Source organism: Tachysurus fulvidraco, chromosome 3 (assembly GCF_022655615.1).
Source record: "Tachysurus fulvidraco isolate hzauxx_2018 chromosome 3, HZAU_PFXX_2.0, whole genome shotgun sequence".
Lineage (NCBI taxonomy): Eukaryota > Metazoa > Chordata > Actinopteri > Siluriformes > Bagridae > Tachysurus > Tachysurus fulvidraco.
In genome coordinates this window covers 16,250,654-16,276,198 of record NC_062520.1, presented here as the reverse complement: position 1 = coordinate 16,276,198, position 25,545 = coordinate 16,250,654, and the positions used below count along the sequence as shown (strand labels likewise).

At 37.1% G+C, this 25,545-nt stretch overlaps 4 protein-coding genes and 1 non-coding gene across 6 annotated transcripts in view; 2 read left to right on the top strand and 3 right to left on the bottom strand.

The window, feature by feature from the left end:
- The first annotated feature begins 45 nt into the window (after positions 1-45).
- On the top strand, positions 46-6,723 carry LOC113644216 (cytochrome P450 4A4-like). The gene is made up of 12 exons (XM_047811873.1): positions 46-315; positions 878-1,007; positions 1,115-1,159; positions 1,289-1,416; positions 1,531-1,655; positions 1,743-1,889; positions 1,969-2,083; positions 3,813-4,003; positions 4,217-4,347; positions 5,612-5,676; positions 5,844-5,926; positions 6,228-6,723. The coding sequence occupies exons 1-12, from the start codon at positions 115-117 to the stop codon at positions 6,403-6,405; spliced, it is 1,539 nt and encodes a 512-aa protein (XP_047667829.1). The 5' UTR covers positions 46-114; the 3' UTR covers positions 6,406-6,723.
- A 1,318-nt stretch (positions 6,724-8,041) lies between these two features.
- On the top strand, positions 8,042-16,804 carry LOC113644214 (cytochrome P450 4A6-like). The gene is made up of 12 exons (XM_027148863.2): positions 8,042-8,313; positions 9,216-9,360; positions 9,806-9,850; positions 10,768-10,895; positions 10,993-11,117; positions 11,253-11,404; positions 11,490-11,596; positions 12,220-12,410; positions 12,609-12,742; positions 14,249-14,313; positions 14,517-14,599; positions 15,926-16,804. Exons 1-12 carry the CDS (start codon positions 8,113-8,115, stop codon positions 16,095-16,097), a joined length of 1,548 nt encoding a protein of 515 aa, XP_027004664.2. The 5' UTR covers positions 8,042-8,112; the 3' UTR covers positions 16,098-16,804.
- Positions 16,677-20,499, bottom strand: ppp1r8b (protein phosphatase 1, regulatory subunit 8b). 2 transcript variants are annotated; one of them, XM_027148864.2, is made up of 7 exons: positions 20,357-20,499; positions 19,806-19,866; positions 18,751-18,904; positions 18,449-18,663; positions 18,166-18,310; positions 17,996-18,060; positions 16,677-17,473 (listed from the first exon to the last, which is right to left on the bottom strand). In XM_027148864.2, exons 1-7 carry the CDS (start codon positions 20,407-20,409, stop codon positions 17,138-17,140), a joined length of 1,029 nt encoding a protein of 342 aa, XP_027004665.1. In that variant the 5' UTR covers positions 20,410-20,499; the 3' UTR covers positions 16,677-17,137. The 2 variants fall into 2 exon arrangements, with proteins under 2 accessions (XP_027004665.1, XP_047667823.1); XM_047811867.1 differs by lacking the exon at positions 20,357-20,499 and having other exon boundaries at positions 18,751-18,921; positions 19,806-19,858.
- On the bottom strand, positions 19,469-19,631 carry LOC113644897. The gene has a single exon (XR_003441080.1). It is a non-coding gene; the product is annotated as a small Cajal body-specific RNA 1 (non-coding RNA).
- Positions 20,500-23,799: 3,300 nt separating the features above from the next.
- The window catches only part of LOC113644708, a 2,286-nt gene continuing 540 nt past the window's right edge, over positions 23,800-25,545 (bottom strand). The window contains exons 1-3 of the mRNA XM_027149757.2: positions 25,206-25,545; positions 24,733-25,015; positions 23,800-24,637 (exon numbers count right to left, since the gene is read on the bottom strand). The exon at positions 25,206-25,545 is cut by the window's right edge and continues 540 nt beyond it. Coding sequence (XP_027005558.1) covers positions 24,125-24,637; positions 24,733-25,015; positions 25,206-25,291 — 882 coding nt within the window. The 5' untranslated portion in view covers positions 25,292-25,545 and the 3' untranslated portion in view covers positions 23,800-24,124. The remainder of the gene's footprint in view (positions 24,638-24,732; positions 25,016-25,205) is intronic.

The window sequence follows — 25,545 nt, the reverse complement described above, 5'->3', positions numbered from 1 at the left end:
CCCCTCTCTCTCTCTCTCTCTCTCTCTCTCTTTCTCTCTCTCTCTCACTCACGCGCGCGCTCCGCACTCACTCACAAACAACAGCCGGGTGTCGGTGGGCCAAAGGAGATAAACATGGAGCTCTATAACTATTTTGCGAAACTAGCAACGTTCAACTTGGAAGCGTTTCGCTTGTTTCATGTCTTCCTAGTCGTGTGCATTATCTACATTTCAGCGGTTCTGATTAAATGGTCGATTAAGAGAAAACGGCGGATGCGTGATTTAGAGCAGTTTCCTGGACCTCCCGGTCACTGGCTTCTCGGACACGTTACTCAGGTAGGACTGAGTATAAAATGCTTAAATACAAACTGAAATGTTTCGCTTCGCTAACTAAAAAGATTGTTTGGTATACACATTGCACCATAAACCATTAATAACAATGTTTCGAAATTCAAACCTATATGTGAGAATATAGCCATGGAGTACAGTATATTTAGCTATATATAATAGTATTGCACAGATACTATCACTACACCTGAATGGTTTGCAAACAGAAAAGCCACACAGTGGCCTATGACCCAGAGGGCTATAACAGAGCTTAATCCCTCACCTGCTTTCTCTTAGCGTAACTCTAAGCAACAAATTCAGATTATTAACTTTACAACTTTTTGATGATAAACTAAATGCTATTTTTAAACATGCCATATTACATCCTTATGAATGATTTACAAAATTTTGAATTCTTTTTTTTTAATCTGACACACTTTGCATTTAATCCACAACATTTATTGAAAGAACACTTCAGGAATCCTTTTTATTAAGATTGTCAGAAGATGTAGATTATGTACTTAAAATGTTTTATTATGGATGTTTGTTTAAGTTTGATCATGTTTTGCAGTTCAAGGAAGAGATGATACCCAAATGGGGAGAACAATATCCCTATGCTTTCCCAATACAGTTTAGCCCAGATAGTTTATTTCTGTTTGTCCATCATCCATTTTATGTCAAGCCCATACTGGCAACAACAGGTGAACATGTTGTTTTTGTTTAACAAAATCAAACTATAGCCCATATGATTTTTCAAATTAGACATCATGTTCTGAGAGCCCTTCTGTTTTGCGTTCTTGTTTTACAGGACCAAAGGATGACTTTGGATATAGATTTCTCCTACCTTGGATAGGTAATGTTGTGCTGGAATCTTACATGTACATGTACAAAGTACACTAATTACACAGAATAGAAATAGAATAGAAATATTAGATGAAATTAAGTGTGAAAACAATTTCCTTTTTTAATTCTTTCTCTTCAGGAGAAGGTTTACTTGTTACTGCTGGACAGAAATGGTTTCGTCACAGACGACTCCTTACACCAGGCTTCCATTATGATATCTTGAAGCCTTACGTGAAATTAGTGGGAGATTCAGCACAAGTTATATTGGTGAGTTTATCTTAGATTTATTAGCTATAAGTTAATATGTTTCATGACAGTTAGTCTTTTACCTGCTTGATTTGTGCAACCAGTGTGTTTTCTAATAATCACTCTTTCCCAAAGGACAAGTGGAAATTGTATGCAAGAACAGAACAGACCTTTGAACTTTTTCAGCATGTTAGTCTGATGACATTGGACAGCATAATGAAGTGCGCATTTAGCTGCCAAAGCAACTGTCAGACAGAGAGGTGGGTCAAATACGGGAAACTTAGCTTAACATAATTAATATGAATATATGTCAAGTAGTAATAATCACACCAATCTCATTTCAACAGGTCCAACCCATACATAAAGGCAGTGTATGAACTGTGCAACCTGGTAAACCTACGATTTCGTGTCTTTCCATATCACAACGATATCATCTTTCACATGAGTCCACATGGCTACAGATACAGAAAAGCATGCAAAATTACACACTCATACAGGTATATATGAATGCAATTGTTCAGACTGTTGGAGGCCTCTATCTATGTAACCTGTTAATATCTGGTATTTTAACTTCACAGCGGAAGTCATAAGGCAGAGAAGAGAATTTTTAAATAATAATAAGAAGAACCAGGATGATGGCCAGGAGAAGAGATATTTAGACTTTCTGGATATCCTTCTATGTGCTCGAGTATGTCATGACCACTACCTTTTGGTTTCTGTTTTATCATCAATGATGAATAAGCCATAATATGTGTAATATAAATTATTTATAGTGCATACACTGAATACAGGCTACATTGAATGCAGGGAATGTAGCTGAGCTAGGTGACTTTGTGTTATGTTTCTTACCATGCCACAATTCAATTCAATTGACTGTATATCATACTACAATTCTCTACATACTACAATTCTCATGCCTGATATCTTTCGGGATATAGCATCTAGCTGCACATTTGCAGGGCTTTCTGAGGACTTAAATGATGAACTGGTCATGAGACTTTAATGAACTAGGCTTGCCAATAGACCAACTCCCCATCCTATACCGGACATGCTCAGAGCCTATAACCACCCAAAATTCCACACAGAGAGGGTTCGTGTGCTGCATGTGGTGCTTGGGTTCCCTTTGCTTCAAGAATATAGTCCATGCATCAGTTGCTCTAACAACTCTGTTTCTGTATGGGGCTCCTGATGCTGCCAGAGCAGCCTCAAAGGCATATTTGCCCCACCTCCAGCTATATTGGACAGACATTTCCTACATGCCCCAAGATAACTGGGAAAAGAGCTATTTTCCAAGTGAAAGGCCCAGATGGTGCTGCCAAGGAATACTAGATTAAAAAGGCTTTGTTTTTCAGATTTATCTGGCCATCCAACTTGCCTGTGGGGATGGGCTTCCTTTTTTAGAAAATGATGAGGGGGACCTGTAACATTGTGTTGATTGCCACAGCCAACACTCAGACAGATAGGTACCCACTGGCCTTGATGAATTTTGCATTGGACAAATTGGGCAAATATATATATTTATAAATCTACCTACATGGCTGTCTGTCACATCTATGCCTGGAAAATGGAGCCACAGACTTGCCAACCTGGTTTGCTTCATCCGATTCCCACACCCTCTCACTAAGGTTTCACCTTTCATTGCACTTTGTTGCAGGTCTGCTGACATCCCTGGGGATGACAGTTAATTAATCAGTTCTCAAAAGTCTGTAGGTTTTTCCCTTGCCCAGACCTCCTTCAGCCAATGAAACAGCTAAGCTCCACTTACAACATGTGGATTGGGTTCATGGCTTTCTGATGGACTTGGTTTCTGAATGGGACCACAGTTTACTAGCTTATTCAGGAAAGCCTTCTGCATTTCTTCGGGGCCACAATCGGAAGCCAGTGGCCAAACTGAAGGATTTATCCAGGATTTGGAGCAATCCTCCAAACTACAATTGTGTGTCTTACATTGGATTTCCATTCTTCCGGCAGAACAGAAATCAACTTATCAGACATTTTTGATCGGTATAAAAAAATTAATTATTTTATTGCCACAAGTTTTTTAGGTGAAATGTTTTTACCTGTATTTGATAAATGGAGACTTTACAGGCCCCTCTTTAGTCAAATTATTTTAATCAAAATTTTATTTCTGAGAGCCAAAATGGGTTTGATATCAACAGTATATGGCTAGTATACTAGTATCCTTGTATATAAATACTGTAAACATTCTTTTTCTGATAAGTATAAATTCTCATATTTGTGGTTAATGATTATAGGTTGTTTTATTTATGTGACTTATCATAATTAATTAATATATTTTGTATGTAAAGCACTTTGAATTTTTTAAACCAAGTTATAAAGTGTAACAAACTGTTCTTCTTATTATTATTATTACTAGTAGTAGTATTACATAGTAGAGTTTTTCCCCATATGTGTAGGATGAGCAGCAGCAGGGCTTGTCAGATGAAGCCATCCGAGCCGAGGTGGACACTTTTATGTTTGAGGGACACGACACTACTGCCAGTGGCATCTCATGGATCTTCTACAGCATGGCCTGCAATCCTGAACATCAGCAGAAGTGCAGAGAGGAGATCCAACAAGTGTTGATGGGAAAGGAAAATATTGAATGGTACAGTTATTATAATGATAAAAGCCATGCATGTTAGACAGTGGAAATGTGTATCCTTATAGATCAGCTGTTAATAGTTCATAGTTTATAATTACCTCTTATTTGATTTATCAGTTTAGCACACTGATTCTTTTCTTTTTTCTTTTCTTTTCTTTTTTTCTCTTTTTCATCTGGGTGTTTATTTGAGTCTTTAATCAACGGTGTGTATTTTAGGGAGGACCTCGGTAAAATACCATACACCACAACGTGCATTAAGGAATCCCTGCGCATGTATCCTCCTGTTCCGTTAATGGGACGAAAGTTGAGCCAACCTATTACTTTTTTTTTGATGGAAGTTCCTGCAGGTAGGTTTTCTCTAATGTTGTGGCCTCTTTTACACATTTTAATAGATTAAAATGAGTTTGCAAGTGGTTATTATGCTATAATCTCCAATCATATAATGATATACAAATAATATACAATTATAGATATAATCTTCTGCATTTTAACCATCATATTTTGCACTTGTTATTGGCACCTGATTGATGTAAAAAGTAATCTGGTGAAACATTAACCAAGTTTGTTCTTTTGAGAGTGATTCAGTCATAAAGGTAAATTCCTTTAGAAAATACTAGCTGACCAAACAAGTCAAGTCACTTTTATTGTCACATCACCACAGCACTGGTGCCTTGTAGAGTGAAATTCTTGGGATCGTACTCCAGAAATTGCTGAAACAATTAACATACAGATAATGAAATTAACAGGTGAAAATGTGCAACATGCTCATACATATAAGCCCCGTTCAATTGACCAGGTCAGACTTCTTCAGGAGTAGTATGAACACTCAAATCTGGTCCAGATCTGATTTTTTCAAATCAGATTCAGACCACTTCCACATGTGGTTCTGAATCAGACCCAAATCAGATTTTTTTTCCCAATGTGGCCGCAGTGTGAACACCCAAGGCGGATTTGATGCGACTTTTACGTTAATCTACATCGACATTCGTCACAATTATGAGCCGGCGAGTACGCACACAAACGTGACTACGCATACAAAATGGATCAAATAATCAAAAGTTGCCCTCGACATCCGAAAATTTTCAAAACACTGCGTCTCTGTGCTGCCATTACACAAACATTTAGAAAGAAATGCGAAAATGCTTACTTGCTCCATAACCTCGCCAACTTTAGCGCAATGGCGTGCTGCGTGTGACGTCATTGTTATTGTTCGTTTGCGCATGCGGGTCAGTTCGAAACAGCAAACAGTTCACACTGGTTTCTGATATAGGCCACATTTTAAAAGGTAATGTGAAAAGCCAAACAAACAAACAAACAAAAAAAAGATCTGAGCAAAATATCCGAACTGAGCATTTAGACTTGCAGTGTGAACGTGTCCATAGTCAGTACACACAGTGTACTGTTAGACATAGGCTACTTAGCACTACACATTATATGCAATATATACTTATAAAATATAATAAGGTGCAACAGATTGTACGAATACAGAAATGTCATGGATGTGCATTGGATGTTATCCAGTGGTAACAAATAGATTATTGTATTAAATGCAGTGTGTGTATATAGTCCAGTGTTGAAACATGACATTTAGCTGTATAATCTTGTCCATAGGTTGTGTTATTGGAATCAGTATTTATGGAGTTCATTACAACCCTACAGTTTGGGAGAATCCAAAGGTATGAAATCACAGCCTGACTTTTACAGAATCTGTCTCTGTCCAAAAAGGCTGTTAGAAAGTGCTCTAGCCTTTATGATAAACATTTGCAGATAAAATTATTTCCAACATATACTATTTCAGTCGTCCTACATTAAGGGAGTAAAATTTTTGTGGTTTTTTGTGCAGGTGTTTGATCCACTGAGATTTCTGCCAGAAAACACTGCTAAGAGATCACCCCATGCCTTTGTGCCTTTCTCAGCTGGACCAAGGTGTGCATCTAAAGGAGTTTTTATTGATATCTTGTAGAAGACACTCACTTCATGTTCATCACTAATGTTTCAATTTTAACAGTTTGAATTTTTAAGTGTAAATATTATTTAAATATTGTTTGATTGTAAGATGAAACTGTCAGCCTAATATATTAGCCATGAGTTCACAGGTCAAGGGTGGGTAGTCAATTTAAGAGTATCCTTATGCAGCTTCATATATATACTTCCATATCTGTCTATACCAGGAAACTTTATTTCCATTGATTATGTTTATGATTTTATCTTTATCTATTCAATGTAGAAACTGCATTGGCCAGAATTTTGCTTTGAATGAGCTGAAAGTGGTCGTGGCTATGACACTGAGGAAGTATGTTCTCATCAAAGATCCAGACCATACTCCAAAGATGATTGCTCGATTAGTGCTCAAGTCTCTCAATGGTATACACCTCAAGATCAAATTAGTGGAAAATGAACTCTAAGAAAATATAAATAGTACATAATAAATATAATAATATTTTTAAATCTTATTTGTATTGAACTGATTCATGAATTTAATTCCATGACGAATGTGTATGTAAATACCTTATTATACAAATAGCAATATTAATTATTCTTAATGACTCCATTTTAATGTAATAGCCTGTTTAATAAGAAAGATGTATAAAAACCATTGTTAATAATCCTCACAAAACTCTGAAAGCACTTCTCTTAATTTTCAGTGTTTGTATTGCAATGTTTAATATGCAACATATTTTGTTTTATGTGCAACATAAAATAAAAAATCAGGAGAAAAGATATAATAATATCTTGTTATCGATTTATATATTGTTTTTGGTATAAAAGCAAAAAAAAATAGTAGAAAATAATAAACATGAAATGGCAAGGCTCAAAAATCTTTCAACATGCTCAGCAGGAAGGGATATTATCATAAAGTAAATCTCTTAACCCATAATTCATTGTCTAGAATGGTCCAGCTGCCAGACAGTGACTAAAGTCAAGCACTACAGCCAGTCATGTCATTTATGTGCTAAATGTGTTTAAGTTTCATAGTAACTCAAAGGAGCCCTTTTTTAATACAACCGTGATGAGCAGAAAAGCATTTTGGAAAACACAAGATGTCAGGTGGATGGGCTACAACAGAAGATGACCAGGTTCCACACCTGTCAGCCAAGAGCAAGAAGCTTAGTTTTTCCTGGATACAGACTTACCCAAAACTGGGCAGTTGAAAACTGGATGACTAGATTTGTTACCCCCATATATAGCTATACTAAACATCCAGCCAAAACAAAACCCTTCCTTGAAGCAAGCCCTTCATGACATCAGTTCAGTAAAACGATGCAAGAAGAGCTTCATTTAAAGGCAGGGCCTTATATACCCTCTTGAAAGAAAATAAATAAATAAAACTAATATAAATATTCGAGGGAAAGTTACGCTTAACTGGGTTGGAATTTCTGCATTTGTTGTGTGAATGGTAAACTCTATACAGATCAGATCATTTAAGGAAGCAAAAAAAAAAACAGGAAAAGAATTCTGTTGATATTTCATGAGTCATTTTAAATGAATAAATTGGAATTTGAACAAAATAATATACAAAATATACAAATAATTAAAGAAGTAGTAGTCTTAAGTGGGTTAAAATGAAGTTGTATGTTGTATTATTGACATCAGACCCAAGTTCAGTAATTGTCTGTCACAAACCAAGGTTTGCTTTGCAATCATATACTGCCAATTAGGTAGTGCAAAGGTGTAGCTAAAATGACCTAGCTATGTTTAGTTATGTCTTTCTTCCCAAACAAAATAGCCTTTACTCTGAGCCCACACTCTCTCTCTCACACACACTTTTTTTTGCTGCTGTTTTGGAAATTCTGGATAGATGGATAGCATAATATAATAATTGTCATCTTTCTCGAAACTTTTTTGCTTATTGTTCCTGTGTTGCTAGAGAAATGGTTCATCATGGCATATTTGCATTGTTGCATTGTACTTGTACATGTGTAGTGACAATAAAGATTAATCTAATCTAATGTAATCTAATCTCTCTCTCTCTCTCTCTCTCTCTCTCTCTCTCTCTCTCTCTCTCGCTCTCTCACTCACTTTCTCCCCGCCCTCTGTGCGCGTGTATACGCGCGCGCTCCGCACTCACTCATAAACAACAGCCGGGTGTCTTTGGGCCAAAGAAGCTAAACATGGAGCTCTATAACTATTTTGCAAAACTAGCAACGTTCAACTTGGAAGCGTTTCGTTTGTCTCATGTCTTCCTAGTCGTGTGCATTATCTACATTTCCGCGGTTCTGATGAAATGGTCGATTAAGAGAAAACGGTGTATGCGTGACTTGGAGCAGTTTCCTGGACCTCCTGGTCACTGGCTTATCGGGCACGTTACACAGGTAGGAGAATAAAACTAGGAGTGTAAATAAGACGTTTAAAATCAAACTAAAATGTTTCGTTACTGCGGCTAAAGGTTTAATGCCAGTTTGACATATTGAGTGCATAAACATAAAACCATTAATAAAATAAATTCAAACATGCGCCTGAGATATAGTCTAGGACTACAATATATGTTTCTATTATATAATAGTATATAACATATTATTTCACATCTCTGGAAAATTGTCCGTAGTGTGTGATTGCGTGAATGAATGAGTGTGTGTGTGTGTGTGTGTGCCCTGCGATGGGTTGGCACTCTGTCCAGGGTGTATCCTGCCCCAATGACGCCTGAGATAGGCACAGGCTCCCCGTGACCCGAGGTAGTTCGGATAAAAGCGGTAGAAAATGAGGGAGAGTGAGTGAGAGAGATTATTTCACTACAGCTGAATGGGTTGCACACAGTGGGCTATAACTTTGTATTACAAAACCTCACCTCAGCTATTTCTCTTGTCCAGGAACTAGAGCAACAAATCTCACCCTTTGTCTATTCAGTTTATTAAGTTATAGCTAGCAATGCAAGTAAATGTGCTTTCACAAAAAAACATTGTGTAATAAACTGAAAAGCACTGTTATTGTTTAACATGCCATACTGCAGCCTTATAAATATACTAGAAAGCTATGCAACACAATTTTCAGTGCATACATTCTTATAAAAAATAAATCTGTGCATCAGACTATTTTTGGCTGTATCTTAAAAAGAAACTTTTAAGGTGTTATGTACAAAATTTTGCTTTTCATAGAAAATATAGCCCCTGACTTCCCTAAACCCTTTAAATGTACAGTGTATCATAGGATGTCTACACAATTTGCTTCAAATGTTTTGGCACTGATATCTGTTTAAAATTGATCATGTTTTTTGCAGTTTCAGCAAGATGGAACAGATTTGGACAAGATACCAAAATGGGGAGAACAATATCCCTACGCTTTCCCAATGCAGTTTAGCCCAGATAGTTTATATCTTTTTGTCCATCACCCAGCTTATGTCAAGCCCATTCTGGCAACAACAGGTGAAAATCTTTTTTGTGTATAATTACAACAAACTAAATAATATTTATTACACAAAACTTTTAGTTAGTTCAACTAAGCTGACTGGACAAGGGGTATAAAATAACATAATATTTTATAGTATAAAGATGCATAATATAAAGATATTTTGCTGTCCGGGGCACCCCACTTATCTATAATTCCAGTTCTAGCAATAGTTGTTGATGTTAAACCCATTACAGCACTTACTACAGGCATTAACTGTTTGTATGTTGGCACACATAATGCTATTAAAGATTGGCATAGCTGTAATTAACTGCAGTTGAATCACAGGCATGCTCATATTCAGTATAACAGCATTATAACAGCACTCTTGCTTGTGCAATATTGCTATTTAAATTTATATCTATGGTCATATAATTGACTTCATGTGTTCACAGACATCTTATATGCTTTCTTTTTTCACAGGACCAAAGGACAATGTGTCATATAGATTTCTCATCCCTTGGATAGGTAATGTACACAAGATTCACAATTATAGCTACAAACTAAATTAATATTACTAGGTAGTTCACTACTAGTAGTGAGAAGTAGGTAGCATCATGGACAGAAATGCAGAGAGATGGACACAGACAAATAGATGGACCAAGGGTAAAAACTGTAGATATAGAAAAGTTCCTTGAGTTCCTGAACGCGAACATGTAAGTAACAAATGAACAAACAGGAAAGAACTTATTGAAGAAAAACAATTACAATTACTCTTCACTATCCTGCCATATGGAAAAAGGTCCTCAAACCAGTCTGTGTAACAGCTTCTTTCCTCAATCCATCAGACTTCTCAATACCAAGTACTAGACACACATACAAACTCATAGTCGGTATGCATCTGTTTTACAACACAAGTGCTGCCAAAACGGTTTATGTTTTATGTACATTACACTCTAATTCTGTTTAATGCAATTCTGTTTTTGTGCATCAAGCTTTAATGTTGCGACCAACTGTCTGAACAGACTGCACGCTTGTCTGCGCTATTTTTTTGGATTTGTGATGTATTGTATTGTATTGTTTGTACTGCCTCTTGTCATGCACTGTTTGTACAAGGTTGCACACTATGCACTTTTTATGACTAGGCTACTTTACTATTTAGTCCTTAGCTCTGTGTTGTTTTACAGTATGTAGCTTGGTGTTTTTATGTAGCACCATGGACCTGGAGGAACATTGTTTCATTTTACTATGTACCGTATAAGCCATATACAGTATGGTCAAAAAGAAAGTACAGGCTTCTTCACTTGACTTAACCACTCATTCTTGAGATTTTGTGACAGACAACCTAAATGTATAATGCCTGCACATCATAAACACAAAATATTATAACTAAGCAATTATGAAAAGTGGTGTCTGTACTTCTGACAGCTATTCTGTCTCTTCAGGAGAAGGTTTACTTGTTACTGCTGGACAGAAATGGTTTCGTCACAGACGACTCCTCACACCAGGCTTCCATTATGATATCTTGAAACCTTACGTGAATCTAATGGCAGATTCGGCACAAGTTATGCTGGTGAGTTTAGCTTAGATTTTTTAGCTATAGGTTTTTTACTTTAACCTGCTTGATTTGTGCAACCAGTGTGTTTTCTAATAATCACTCTTTCCCAAAGGACAAGTGGGAAATGTATGCAAGAACAGAACAAACCTTTGAACTTTTTCAGCATGTTAGTCTGATGACACTGGACAGCATAATGAAGTGTGCATTTAGCTGCCAAAGCAACTGTCAGACAGAAAGGTGGGTCAAATACAGGAAACATGGCTGAATCTAATTAATTTGAATATATGTCAAGTAGTAATAATCACACCAATCTCAAGTATAATAATCACACCAATCTCAAGTATAATAATCACACCAATCTCATTTCAACAGGTCCAACCCATACATAAAGGCAGTGTATGAACTGTGCAACCTGGTAAACCTACGATTTCGTGTCTTTCCATATCACAATGATCTCATCTTTCACATGAGTCCACATGGCTACAGATTCAGAAGAGCATGCAAAATCGCACATACCCATACAGGTATATGTGATTGCAAATGTTCAGATTTTGGAGGCAGCTACAGTATCTGTGTTAACTATTAATACCTGACCTTTTAACCTTACAGCGGAAGTCATAAGACAGAGAAGAGAAATTTTAAATAAGAAAAAGAACCAGGATGAAGCTCAGGAGAGGAGATATTTAGACTTTCTGGATATCCTTCTATGTGCTCGTGTATGTTATTCCACTTCTTTCTCTTTTATCATCACAGGTAAGTATGCAGTAGTATGTGCTACAAAAGTTAATGGGCTACATTCACTGTTAAGAAAAGGGTTCATGTTCTGGGACTTGTAATGTGACAATCAAATTTGTTCTCACTGACATACACTTCTATAAATATTCTCCAGTGGTTTGAATGGAAAATTGTTGCATTTGTAGCTTGAGCTTAAGAGTTTTTAGGCAGGGTACTGGTTTAGGTTGATTACTCATTAAATAATATTTTAAATTTTACTCTCGGTGTCAGTGGTGTACAGTTCCATTGATTTAAATGACAAAAATACTGTATTGCATGTCAAAGTTTCTGTGTGTTTGACCATTTAAATGAAGTTTAAATAATATATAGATAGTATACATGTCTTTTGTTGAAAATCATACTCAACTAATAAGCATTATATCTTAAGCACAGTTTTCATAATTTGTAGCACTTAATATAAGTTCCACTCTTTTACATATAAAGCAGTAAGATGACAATATACTACTACTAATACTACTAATAATAATAACAATATAATATAATAAGTAAATAAAAACAGACAAAATGTCTGGAGACAAACTGTTTTTTTAATTATTATTTATAGGATGAGCAGCAGCAGGGCTTGTCAGATGAAGCCCTCCGAGCAGAGGTGGACACTTTTATGTTTGAGGGACACGACACTACTGCCAGTGGCATCTCATGGATCTTCTACAGCATGGCCTGCAATCCTGAACATCAGCAGAAGTGCAGAGAGGAGATTCAGCAAGTGCTGAAGGGAAAGGACAATATTGAATGGTATCATAATAATTAAGATGTTAGTAAGACATTAGACATTCAATTATTATAAGCAAATAACTTATATTGATAGATTATATGTTCCTATTGCCATCTTCAGCAATCCGAGACATTGTCTTTAATTATTACTGCTGGCATTTCTGTTTTTTTTGGGGTTTTTTTTGTTATTTTATTTGTGTCTCTAATTGTGTATTTTAGGGAGGACCTCAGTAAAATACCATACACCACAATGTGCATTAAGGAATCCCTGCGCATGTATCCTCCTGTTCCGGGAATGGGACGAAAGTTGGCCCAGCCAATTACTTTTTTTGATGGAAGAACAGTTTCTGCAGGTAGTTTTTTCTATTGTTATTATACAATAATGATATTATGTCCTCCTAGATCTAAAGTAATTCTATAATGGTGCCAGATGGGTTGATTTGAGTATTTGGGAAACTGGGAAATCTCCAGGGGTTAAACACAATAGTCTATAGTTTACACATTATTGTAAAAAAAAAAAAAAACTAAAGTTTTTGGATGGTGGGCAATAGTTCTGATGGTGGAAACACCTTGTTGCTATGTAGGATCAAAGGAAAGTGGCCAAATTGGTTTGAACTGCTAGTAAGTCTACATTAACTCAAATGATTACTCTTTACAACCACAGTAGGCAAAAATAACATATCAGAAGGTACAAAACATCAAAGCTTTTACATCAAAACTTCAAACCCTTACAACAGCAGATCACCAGATTGGGTTCAGCCAAGAACAGTAATGAGGCTATAGTGGGCATGCAAACTGGATAGGTCTTGGTCTTTTTTCCGTCTTTAAACATTTAGTTTATGTGTGAAAATAATAGCTTTGGATTCTTGTTCTTGGCTGTCAGGAGTAGAACTTAATGTGGTCTTCTGCTCTTTTAGCTCATTCATGTCAGTGTTTGATGTTAGTTTTTTTCTGAGATGCTTTTCTTCTCACCACAAATGTAAAGAGTGCTTGGTTGAGTTAACATTCATTTGCTCAGACCAGTCTACACATTCTCCTCTAATCTCTCTCAACAAAGTGTTTCAGCCTGAAGCTCTTTTACAAAGAGGATATTCTTTTTGTTTTTCCACACCATTCTGTCTAAACTTTAGAGTCTGTGGTGTGTAGAAATTAGTAGCTGCACACATCAGATTCAAAATACTAATGCTCACCTACAAAGCCAAAAGTGGTCCAGCTACCTCTTACCCCAAAGCTCTTATCACTCTTCGCACTGCACCAAGCTATTTCTAATCTACTAGCACTGCTTGACTGGTACCACCAGCTCTCGGGGTAAGAGGTAGGTATACATTAAGACTCTTTTCTGTAATGGAATCAAGACGGTGGAATTACTATTCAATGGCAATTTTTCAAACGACGGGTGAAGACCTACTTCTTCCTTAAACACTAAATCTAGCCCTTATTTTCCCTGTTTGTTTTATTTATTGCTTTAATGTGCTATATTTCCTCCAAACAGAGTATTTGGCTGGTGGTATCCAATGTGTTTAACCTAGTAAACCAGTGTTGATGTATTCATTGATTGATGCCTGCTGAATGCCATTAATGTAACAATCAAAAAATTCTACAAAAATATGTCATTTTATTTAAGTAGACAATTGTTGTAGTTGCACTTCTGCAAAGTAGCTATCATATTTTTCACTTGTCTCTCAAAATCACTTTATATGACCTTATTTTAGAGATAATCTGGTGAAACATTAACCAAGTTATTTGTTGTACTGCGACCTACTGCATGCACAAAGAGAATAGCATAAAAATCACTTATAAAATTATAATCTTAGAGAATATACTAGCTAAACAAAAACATTGTTGTTTTCTTTGCTTAGGTCAGCTCATTGGAATAAGTATTTATGGGATTCATCACAACCCTACAGTCTGGGAGAATCCAAAGGTATAAACTTCTGAAGAATCTGCTGCTACATAAGCAGTCTTTAGGTTCAACTTTTATTGTTATTTTTCGCACATTTGTAAATCTAAATAATCAGGCTATTTAATTATTTCTTACTATATGATACTATACTATATTTTCTGCACATAAAGGGTAAAGTGTAGTTGTATTATTGTGTTAAGGGTCTTGTGCTTTTTTTTTTACAGGTTTTTGATCCACTGAGATTTCTGCCAGAAAACGCTGCTAAGCGATCGCCCCATGCCTTTGTTCCTTTCTCGGCTGGACCAAGGTTTGTATCCACACAATATTTTTTTGTAAAATATGGACTGTTACCAGAAGGAGGGACAATTGATTTATCTTTATCCACAGAAATGTAATTATTTACTTAAATCAAGACTTGCTGGTTTCTGTGGCAACCCAGTAAAGTTTGCATTTAGACTAACTGGCTAACTTGCAAAGTCAAATAAGTGACGTGACATACGGCTAAGTATGGTGACCCATACTCAGAATTTGTTCTCTGCATTTAACCCATCCAAAGTGCACACACACAGCAGTGAACACACACACACCGTGAACACACACCCGGAGCAGTGGGCAGCCATTTATGCTGCGGCGCCCGGGGAGCAGTTGGGGGTTTGGTGCCTTGCTCAATGTGCCTTGCATGTGGTTGGTGATGCTGAGAACATCAGCCAGCATAAAGCCAGCTGAGCAGCTGGAAAATGGTCATTGCATTTCATGGCATGTTGGCTGTTAAAGAGGCACGCAAGGACAATAATGTGTAGGGGAGACCGGGGCTGGTTGTCTCACGGGTTGGTTGTCACATTGATTATTCCAGACTAGATGGCGCTGTGGTAAAATTTTGATATCAATCTGTCAGCCTTTCATAGCTTATTCATTTGCACTTCTAATTTTGCTGAGTAGACACAAAACACTGAGTTGAGGAGACAATTTGTATTTTATTTTCATGGGTTAGAGTTAATTTTCATGTTGGGGTAGTTTCTGTGTTTAGCTATCAAGTAAAAGCCATGTTGCAGCTAGCTTAGCATGTTTGTCAAGAAGTCAGTTGGGGATGGTTGTCACATAGCTTGCAGGGTTGGTTGTCACATGTGACAACCAACCCCCTCAAGTATTAGTATTTGTTTTTGTTTTTTTCAACTGAGAATGTGCAGACAGTGATATATTGTAATTATTCATCACTTGGAATGATGTTTTTGAATCTCATTTTAATCTACTGCTAGGATTCTACTGCTAGGATTAACCTCTCATTTTTTAAATTTGATTTAATTTTACTAAGTGTCTATCTAAAATTATATTAAAAAGATAGTTACTTAGTTAAAAGGAATGTGCTATAAGACGTCTCAAAGCAAATGTTAGTGGAGTATTAGTTAATCATAAAAAAAAAAAATTAAACATAATTTTGAAATATAAAGGGAAGACATGATAATACTAGTATTGACCTGTATCAATAGTAATGATAATAATGATAATAATGTAATCCAAAACATTTACCTACATTTTATAAACTATTTTTTCATTAAGAACAGATTTATTGCCACTTCATCAGTCGTCACCTGTTCATTCGTTAATTACATTAATTTTATGATATTATTTGCAGGAACTGCATTGGCCAGAACTTTGCTTTGAATGAGCTGAAAGTGGTCGTGGCTATGACACTGAGGAAGTATGTTCTCATCAAAGATCCAGACCATACTCCAAAGATGGTCCCTCGACTAGTCCTCAAATCTCTCAATGGTATACACCTCAAGATCAAATTAGTGGAAAAGTGAGAAGATATACTAATTTTAATTGACATTCATGAATTTAATTATATAATTGAATCTTTCTTTATATCTAATCTTAATACTATGTTCATGAAGTCATCAAGTATTCTGAAAACCTGGCAATACTCCTGAGCTACTTATCACTCAATTTTAGTAAACTGCATAATAATGTATACAAAATGATAATGTATACAAAATGATTCTACAAATTCTAACACTTTCAAATGCACTAGTCATGTATTTTAATGTTTGGTGTAGAGCCACAGTACTTAGTTCTTAATTTGTTCTTTGTACTTTGTGTGAACTGTATTAACTTGCATTCTCTTATTTTGTTTTCTGAATGTGTTATACTTCACTCAGTTAATGTGTTACTCTGAATATAGCTTGATAAAACAGCACCCTTGTGAAATGGGGTTATGATCTGATAAATATGATCTGTCATTTTTTGATGTTTTTCAGAATGACCTGTTTAGCTAAACATATGGTTTCACTTATTAGAGATCATTGGTAATTTTAATAGTTGGATGTAAAGTGAGCATCATGTTTTGGTTTATGCTGCACAGCAGAAAAATCAAGAACACAAGATAAAAATAATTTTAAGGTTTACTGACAGTTTTTGAGATACAAAAGCAAAAATATACCCGAAAACATTACATATGTAAAACAAAGGATCTCTCGGCAAGGTTATTGTTGTTGTTTTTTTTTTTTTTTTTTTTTAAAAAGTGTTTTCACATGTTCAGAAGGAGGGGACCTTATTGTAAAGCTCTTAAGATCCATAATGCATTGTTTCATATGGTCCGGCTGCCATCTAGTGACTAACGTTGAACATCAGAGTTTTGAGGAATTGCTTCCTAGGATATGTGTTGAATAACCATTTCATATCACAGACGTTCCAATTGTTTTTACTTTCTAGAGCCTTGCTTCAACGGAATGTCTCCTAAGCCACTTATATAAAGAGGGAAATACAAGTAAAAATTACAATCTATCCATAAAAACATGAGTAGCTCCACTGTCAAGAGACGGCCATTGTCCAGGTTAACCAGCAGCTAGAGGAGTAAAGATGGAGTGGGTTTTTTGCCAGGCCATGCCTCCTTGGCGTACTTCTTCTTGCGGGGTTCACTGAGCCCCTCTGGAGCATAGGGGCCTGTGACAGGAGTGGGATTGAGAATAATAGGTGGCAGAGGAGGATCTGGGTCCAAATCCACCTCTGGAGCAGGGTTGGGTAGAGGGAGTCCACCCAGCATGGTGCCCCCTGCAGCATGAGCCTCGTGGCCGGCAGGTGGGAGATCTCCATACAGCCCGCCTTTCATGGGGAAACTGTGTGCATGATGTGTGACACTGTCCTTAATCCCTAAAGCATAGCCACTCTCCATTTTTTTCTTCTGTTAATGTAACAAGAAAGGGAAAATATTTAAAAAGATACAATGAGTTTCTTTTATTATTAACATATACCACAGTACTATTATGCTTTCTGAACTTTATTCTTTCCAGCTTCTCATTAACATGACAATATGTAAGGTTTTTGTCCCCTTTTTTATTTCATGGCCAAGTCCCACCCATTATTTTTAACCACCCATCCAGGTCACCTCTTAACCCCCTATCACATGCTTGAGGTCATATACACCCATGACGGGCATCATACTCACTTGTTTCAATGTGATTAACAAATTGCGAGATGGTATGCTGCCCCTCCCTTAGTTAAAAAGTGATAAATTGTAAACACTGTCGAATTGTTTTGGTGTAAAAAGAATAAAAACATCTCAGATCATGCTGTGACAGGAAAACTTGAGGTTAGTAACAATAATAGCCCTTCACACCAGGCAGCACACCTTGTTCTGGTTTATATTTTTATGTTGTATTCCTGACAGATCAATTAAAAAGCCATGCAAAATTCAATACTTTACCTTTAAAGGAACAACAGCAGTTTGCACCATGTTTCGGAAGCGTCCAACAGAGGGGTCAACATCCTCTGTGTTAAAAGATAAATGGAAAAATTAAGAGCTGTTAATCACTTATATTTAAATTAAACAAATAACAGTAATAATAGGAATATTTAAGGGAAAAGTATACTTGCCTGGATTGATAATCTCCTCATCTTCATTGAAGCTCACTCTTGAACTTTTCCTTCTCCTCTTGGGCCTCTGGATATCCAGATTTCCCTCCTCTATTGTAAGAGTGGAGATGCGCTTGTTGTGTGCAGTGTTGAACTCAGTCAAGTTCTTTCATGATCCATGGCAGTACAGAAGAGATGTGAACATGAAAGAGATTGCGACTGATTAGACAATAATAAAAATTTTGAAAACAAACTATTAACCATGCTTCCAAATAAGGTGAAAAGGCTACTTCGGTATACACACCTCCAGCTCAGTCTCCTCCTCAGGAAGACCCAGCAATCCTTTTAGTTCCTCGTCATCTCCCACTTTGTCTCCTGCACTCACATTAGCCTGGCTTTGAGGTTTCTCCCGGATGATGTAGACACGTGTGGAGGCACCAAAAGACATAGTAGAGTCGATAGGAACCTGCTGAGGCTTATGGGGCTCAAGGCGAATGTGTCCAAGAAATGTGCCATGTGCTGTTGTGTGTGTAGAGAAAAGCAGCATTATAAGTAAAGTATAATAGTATTTTATGCCAGGGACTACTGAAGCCTGTCAAGACTTACTGCTGTTAAGGTCAATGAGAAAAAGCCTCTTTAGGTGTTTGTGGTAGACAAGTGCAGCGTGGACACGAGAACATGACTGATGATCAATGGTGAAGTCACAAATGTCTGGGTTTCTTCCAAACAAATAGAACTTTTTTTCATCGATGATCAATTTCTGCAAAGACACCAAATCTGTTGGTAGCATGTTGTCAATGGTTCAATTGGTGACAAATTAATAAGTTTCAATTAACACTTTTCTGTTTATATTACAAACATAATGGTGTACTAAACCACAATCATGTGCATAAAGTGCACCATTGGAAGGACTCAAAAAAAAAATCTGTCTAATCCCTACTGGGTTTTTACATCAGTACATCCCTAAACATGACAATGATATTAAACCTGATATTACCAACCTTTTAAATTAGTGTTAAGCAAATCTCACAGACTCCTTTTAATATAATTCCAAATATGCAAATTTCAAGTGTACAAAAATATTTAGGAGTCAAAAATCTTTTACTCCTGAATTTTCCAGCATTCAACTTGACATTATTTGTAATACTTCAACTGTTTGAGGTTTGAATTAAACACGTTCAATATAATTCACATGGGCTAATAACTATAAACACTCAACAATAAATAAGATGATAGAGCTGTGGGTTTCAGAACTTAAATAAATACTATTTTGAAGGGCAAGGATTTAAATCGATTAAAATAAATAAATAAAAGAAATTTGCATGTGTGTGTCCCTGAGTAATAACAGTTGAGGTTGTGACTTTGCTCTCAGTGCTTAAATCTCAGGGCTCATTTTTTTATAGCACCATTCTGAACCCAAAAGCCACTGAAGTGCACCAGTAGAAAAGCAACTGGGCAGCAGACAGTCAGGTTAGTATCTAGTGCATATTTTATATATATATATATATATATATATATATATATATATATATATATATATATTAGTTTTATCTTATAAAGTAACGCAAAATACACAAATGTCTCATGATACAGTGAACACTTTCATAAAAGTTAATGTAGGAACAAATGAAATAACCATTAAGATGAATAGGTTTGCCCACCTCTATCAGTTTGTCTCCTTTAACCACGTCCAAATGCAGCCCTGGAGGTGGTTTACCTGCCCTATACACATAAACATTGTTGTTTGTCTGTGTTGTTGTAATAGTATATATACAACGTTACAGCCAATAGTGATATACATCAATAAAAAAAAACAATCGTTTGTTTTTCTGATCCAGTTTTATGCTATTTTTAAATTAACAACCATCTAAACGATTGGGAGTCGAAGAGAGAGCAAAATAAGCAGTTATCTAGCGATACCGCTGAATCTACTGCTAATTAAACTTAATTATGTTTGTAAATCTCATATGCATTGTTATTAAACATGCATAACCATTTGTCCCGAGGCTTCTTTCAACGAATGCTGTTAAATTTACCTACAGATTTAAACATCTCTCTAGCTAGCTAGGCTAACCTTTACTAGCATTATGCTAGCTATTATATGCAGTCTGCTGCGGAAGCTAACATGCAAAACTTCTTTTTGTTTTTCAAAACTAAAGTAAATAAATATCGATACTCTCAGGGTACCATATGAAAAACAAATACTCCTTACCACGAGGGACAATCAAAATTAGGAATTTCTGCTGGTATGTTTTTTGCCATCATTCATTCCTAAAGCTGCATGGCACTATGGGTAGACTCGCCTACTATTCCTTTTTCTTCGGTCCAGGCGTATTGTTAAATTGAACGACTATAGCGCCCCCTGACGTGTTGGGCATTTTGCTTGTAAAGAAAATAAATACCTAAAAAGAATATCATTACTAATGACTATATCCCTTGTGCAGACCTGGGGTATATTTGACTCATCTGGAAAGTTTAATGTGTCATAACTAGGGTTTTCTTCCACATATTTGCCTGAAATTTACCAGGATTGTTCCAAATTATGAACTTTGCAAGTAAAATTAATTTTGTCTATTTTGGTTGAACTATGTGTTTGTAAAATAAATACTTTCCTCCTCAAGTCCTCCCGAGTCAATTTGACTCTGCCACATTTAGTGGGGCAATAGGTCACTCTTTTGCCCTTTTTCAGCACAATGAAAATACATACAGACACAAAAATGCACTCAGCCCACTGCTCTTCACACTGCTGACACATGACTGCACTGCAAAGTTCAGCTCCAATCGCATCGTCAAGTTTGCCGATGACACAACTGTGATCGGTCTCATCAGCAACAACGATGAAACTCACTACAGAGAGGAAGTGGTTCAGCTGGGTAAATGGTGTGAAATAAATAACCTGTCCCTTAATGCTGAAAAGACAAAGGAGGTTGTGATGGACTTCAGGAGAAACTCCATTGAGCACCGTCCACTGACCAACAACAGTTTAGTGGGTTGGCAGTACAAAATACCTGGGATTGCATATCACAGAGAATCTCACCTGGTCCACCAACACACGGTCACTCTCCAAGAAGGCACATCAGCGGCTGCACTTTCTCCGCTGCCTGAAGAGAGCATGTCTCCCTCCACCCATCCTCACCACCTTCTACAGAGGACCAATTGAGAGCGTGTTGATGAACTGCATCACTGTATGGCACGGGAACTGCAGTGCAGCTGATCGCAAGACCCTTCAGAGGATAGTGAATGCAGCTGCAAAGATCATCGGCGCCCCTCTCCACTCGATCGAGGACATCTTCATGAAGCGATGCCTCAGCAGGGCCAAAAGCATGGCGGGGATCCCACCCATCCCTCCTACAACATCTTTCAGCTTCTACCATCAGGAAGAAGGTACAGGAGTATCAGAGCCCGCTCCACTAGACTGCGGAACAGTTTCTTCCCCCAAGCTGTGAGAGCCCTGAACTCAAACCTCCACTGCCACCCCCTGAATATACACAGACCTCCTGTGACGTGACCCACCTGATGGCCACCAGTCACACTCTCCTCAGCATTAGCACACTGACACCGGCACATCAAAAATGTTTAAATGTTTACATGCTCATGTTGCACACCACATCTTTCACTAGTCTGCTACCAGCTGCTGACCTTGAATGCCTCCTGTTTCATGTGTACAATATCAAGGAAGCATTGTAGTCTTCATACCTATATTTACTGCTTGAGTGTATATTCTTTTGTGTATTTAAATTATAAATGTCTTGTTTAATTGTTTAATGTCTGTATGGATGTTGCACCATTTGACCTGTGAGACACGACATCTCGTTCCACTGCATGTTTCAACATGTAGCGAAATGACAAATAAAGAAACTTGAAATATTTCACACTTTTGATATGCCTTTGCCTAGCAAAATATGATCTACCGAAATGATGCTATACACACACACACACACACACACACACACACACACACACACACACACACACACACACACACAAACACAAACACAAACACACACACAAGCATTGGAAATTGCAATTCATTAGGACTCCAGACAAAAAAAATACTCATTTTTAAATATTTCACAAATATATGCATTTGTCCAGCTGGGGACAATATCTTCTCCTCTCGTCTTCTTCTACCAACAAGCTTTACACACACATACACACACACACACACACACACACACACACACACACACGTTGTGTTTTCGTATTCAAATCATATTATGCCATGTTGTTGAGTGGTGTGTGTGTGTGTGTGTGTGTGTGTGTGTGTGTGTGTGTGTGTGTGTGTGTGTGTGTGTGTGTGTGTGTGTGTAGCCCGTTTTTGGGTGATCAGATGGCATCTGGTAGGCAAAATAGACATAACAAGTGTAAAATGTTCACAAATGTAAGCTGATCACACAGGATGGTGATCATTGTAGAATTTTTGATTTATACTATAAGTATTCAAGTCAATTTGACCTGGAAAAAAACAGGTTTTATTATTTACTGACATTAAAAATGGTCAAAATGGTTTCAAAACAATCTCCTGGCTTTGAAATATACCAGCCTGTAATTGTGCATTAACGTTTATGCCTCTATAGTGAAAATAATTCAAAATTTCTGTTTTTGTTTGTTTTTACTAGAAAATGGGGCATTTTTGTATATTAACGAGGTTTATTATACCAAATATTACAAAATGTTTTGCAAAATATATGTTAATATGTTGTAAACAAGTTAGACAAAAAAGATGAGAAAAAAAGGCCATCATATATAGTTCATTTTTTATAAGCAGTCAAAACAGGTCAACTTGACTCGGCGCTCCTAATTTGCATAGAAATTCAGACGAGTTCTGCAGGAGGGATATGCATATGTATGTGGACAGTGGAGCAAGACCCCCATATTTTATGTCTTCTGTTGCAACAAAGATGGAGACACATGGTTGTTACAATTAATTTCAATTTATACAACTGAGGGTTGTTATACAACTAAGGGCCTTGCTCAGGGGCCCAGCGGTGGCAGCTTAGTGGACCTGGGATTCAAACTAATGACCTTCTGTTTTTTAGCCCAACACCTTAACCACTAGGATACCACATGCCTTCACTGGAGATGTGGTTATTATGCAGATATACTTATATCATTTTATGTTTTACTTTTCATATTATATCAAGAAATAAATTACAAAATGTTACTTACCTTTTAGAGTTGTTTGTTACTTTGGTGTTTTTTGTATGCTGAAATTTGAAAATATGTTTTATATGAATTCAATTTTAAAGATTTTCTAAACCCTATTATTAACCCTATTATAACCCTATTAGAAATAAATTGTTGACAGTTGTCGACATTTTACAGTTTTTTCCAATTGCTAACACAATTTTTCAAACTAGTCTGGTTTTCTCAAAATACTTAACACAATTCACAAAACCACACACCCAAACTGCAAAATACCTCATATATCCTGCAAAATGAAGCACTGCAGCCGAAACTACACATAGCATTATCAAAATCAAACTTTTGCATGAAATGGCACACACTTCATTCATATTACCAGATTTTCTCCTAACCAACTACACACTGTTGGGCATAATGAAAAGCACCCCCATCTTTAGTATGCTTTGCCATAATACTAAAATATGTATCAGATTGTTCACATGCACAGAAATATTTGCAGATACACAAACATGCTGTTGCAACATTTATTTATTTTTTCACTACAGAAAACAAGTCAGTGCAACATGCACAGCAGATATATTTACATGGGACTGAACAAAATATTCTTACAAAAAACAATAAACTGAAAGAAAATTTCATTAAAAATATATTACAGTAAAAAAAAAGAGGCAAGAAAAATAATTAGGCAGCATCTTGCCTGCCGCACAGCCGGGTCTGGCCACAACGCCTCGTCAACATCACAGGCAATATCTTCCCTTGCCAGACATCGAGGGAAGAAGCGCCTTGAGTGCCTTATCCATCCCTGAATTGCACACACATCAATCTCATCACATGCCTATTCCATGGCCTGCACAAGAGACATGCGCACAAAGGGCTGCCGGTCGTATACCTTCCACCGCCATGCCAAAAAGAACTCTTCTATGGGGTTCAGAAATGGTGAGTATGGTGGGAGGTATTGCACAAGAAATGTTGGGTGGTCAGCAAACCAGTTTTGGACTGGGGCTGCACGATGAAAGCTCACGTTGTCCATTACTACAACGTACCGGTTTCTTTGATGGTCTGCATCATTCATACACTCTGGTGGAATGTTGTGAAGTCTGTCCAGAAATGTGAGAATATGGGCTGTGTTGTATGGTCCAAGGTTGGCATGATGGTGGAGGACACCATGCATACTGGAGATGGCAGCGCACATTGTGATGTTCCCACCATGTTGGACAGGAACATCTATAATGGCTCTGTGGCCAATGACGTTTCTCCCCCTTCTTCTGGACTTTGCAAGGTTGTACCCAGCCTCATCTATAAAGATGAACTCATGTGGAATTGCATGAGCATCCATTTCCAGTACTCCCTGAAAACAAAGAGCAAAATCAGTCAATATGGTGTTATCCAGTACACTGGGACACAATGTTGCGTGTAGTGTACTGCAGTCAATATAGTACTTACATCCACATATGCTCGTCTGAACTCTTTGTTTCTTTGAGAGTTTCTCTCAAATGGCACCTTATAAAGTTGTTTCATTCTGATTTGGTTTCGCTTGAGAAGGCGAGCCAATGTGGACAGACTGACTCGTTGAATGTTGTTGAATAAGGTGTTGTCTTGGATGATGTGGCTTTGAATTTCTCGTAATCTGATTTCATTATTTTCCAGAACCAAGTTTACAATGGCAGCTTCCTGTACCCCGGTGAACATTTGGTCCCTTCCTCCACCATGGTGTCGTCTCTCAGTCCTTTAGAAAAAATAAAATAAAAATATATACAGTATAGGGCTTGGACAATGCAGCCTAAATATTTCCCCCACAGTAGAGTACATTGTACAGGAAACTTGTACAGTTCATGAAGTAAACAGGTGTCACCCAACTGATACACTATGACATGGGGTATACTACATGTGTACTACATGAAATTTTGGTTACATACCTGTTCTCCAGTCTAAAGGTCCGGATGACAGAGGCGACAGTAAAACGGCTCAGGTTTGGCTGCACTCTCTGCCCAGCCTCACGCATTGTCAGCCCATGGTTGATGACATGATCTACTAAGGTTGCTCTGATTTCATTTGAAAGTGTTTGTCTTCTTTAACCATGAACTCCTCTTCCTACTCTACATCTCACTCTTCCTCCCCCTCTTATTCTCAACCTCCTCTTCCTCTTCCTCTTCCTCTTTCTGCAATGTCTTACATTGTTGTTGTAAAAAAAAAAAGGCTGTCACCTGTGGTCTTTTCATAGTGCTCACATCCTGACTGAAGTGTTAACAATTAATC

Excerpts from the sequence above, each read along its gene's own strand:
- LOC113644216 (XM_047811873.1), top strand. The coding sequence starts at position 115 with ATGGAGCTCTATAACTATTTTGCGAAACTAGCAACGTTCAACTTGGAA. Across the intron at positions 1,656-1,742 it reads AGCAACTGTCAGACAGAGAG|GTCCAACCCATACATAAAGG; the intron begins GTGGGTCAAATA and ends TCATTTCAACAG. Across the intron at positions 5,927-6,227 it reads CCTTTCTCAGCTGGACCAAG|AAACTGCATTGGCCAGAATT; the intron begins GTGTGCATCTAA and ends TATTCAATGTAG.
- LOC113644214 (XM_027148863.2), top strand. The coding sequence starts at position 8,113 with ATGGAGCTCTATAACTATTTTGCAAAACTAGCAACGTTCAACTTGGAA. Across the intron at positions 9,851-10,767 it reads ATTTCTCATCCCTTGGATAG|GAGAAGGTTTACTTGTTACT; the intron begins GTAATGTACACA and ends CTGTCTCTTCAG. Across the intron at positions 10,896-10,992 it reads ATTCGGCACAAGTTATGCTG|GACAAGTGGGAAATGTATGC; the intron begins GTGAGTTTAGCT and ends TCTTTCCCAAAG.
- ppp1r8b (XM_027148864.2), bottom strand. The coding sequence starts at position 20,409 with ATGATGGCAAAAAACATACCAGCAGAAATTCCTAATTTTGATTGTCCC. Across the intron at positions 18,664-18,750 it reads TCTCATTGACCTTAACAGCA|CACATGGCACATTTCTTGGA; the intron begins GTAAGTCTTGAC and ends CACACACAACAG. Across the intron at positions 18,061-18,165 it reads TGAGGAGATTATCAATCCAG|AGGATGTTGACCCCTCTGTT; the intron begins GCAAGTATACTT and ends CTTTTAACACAG.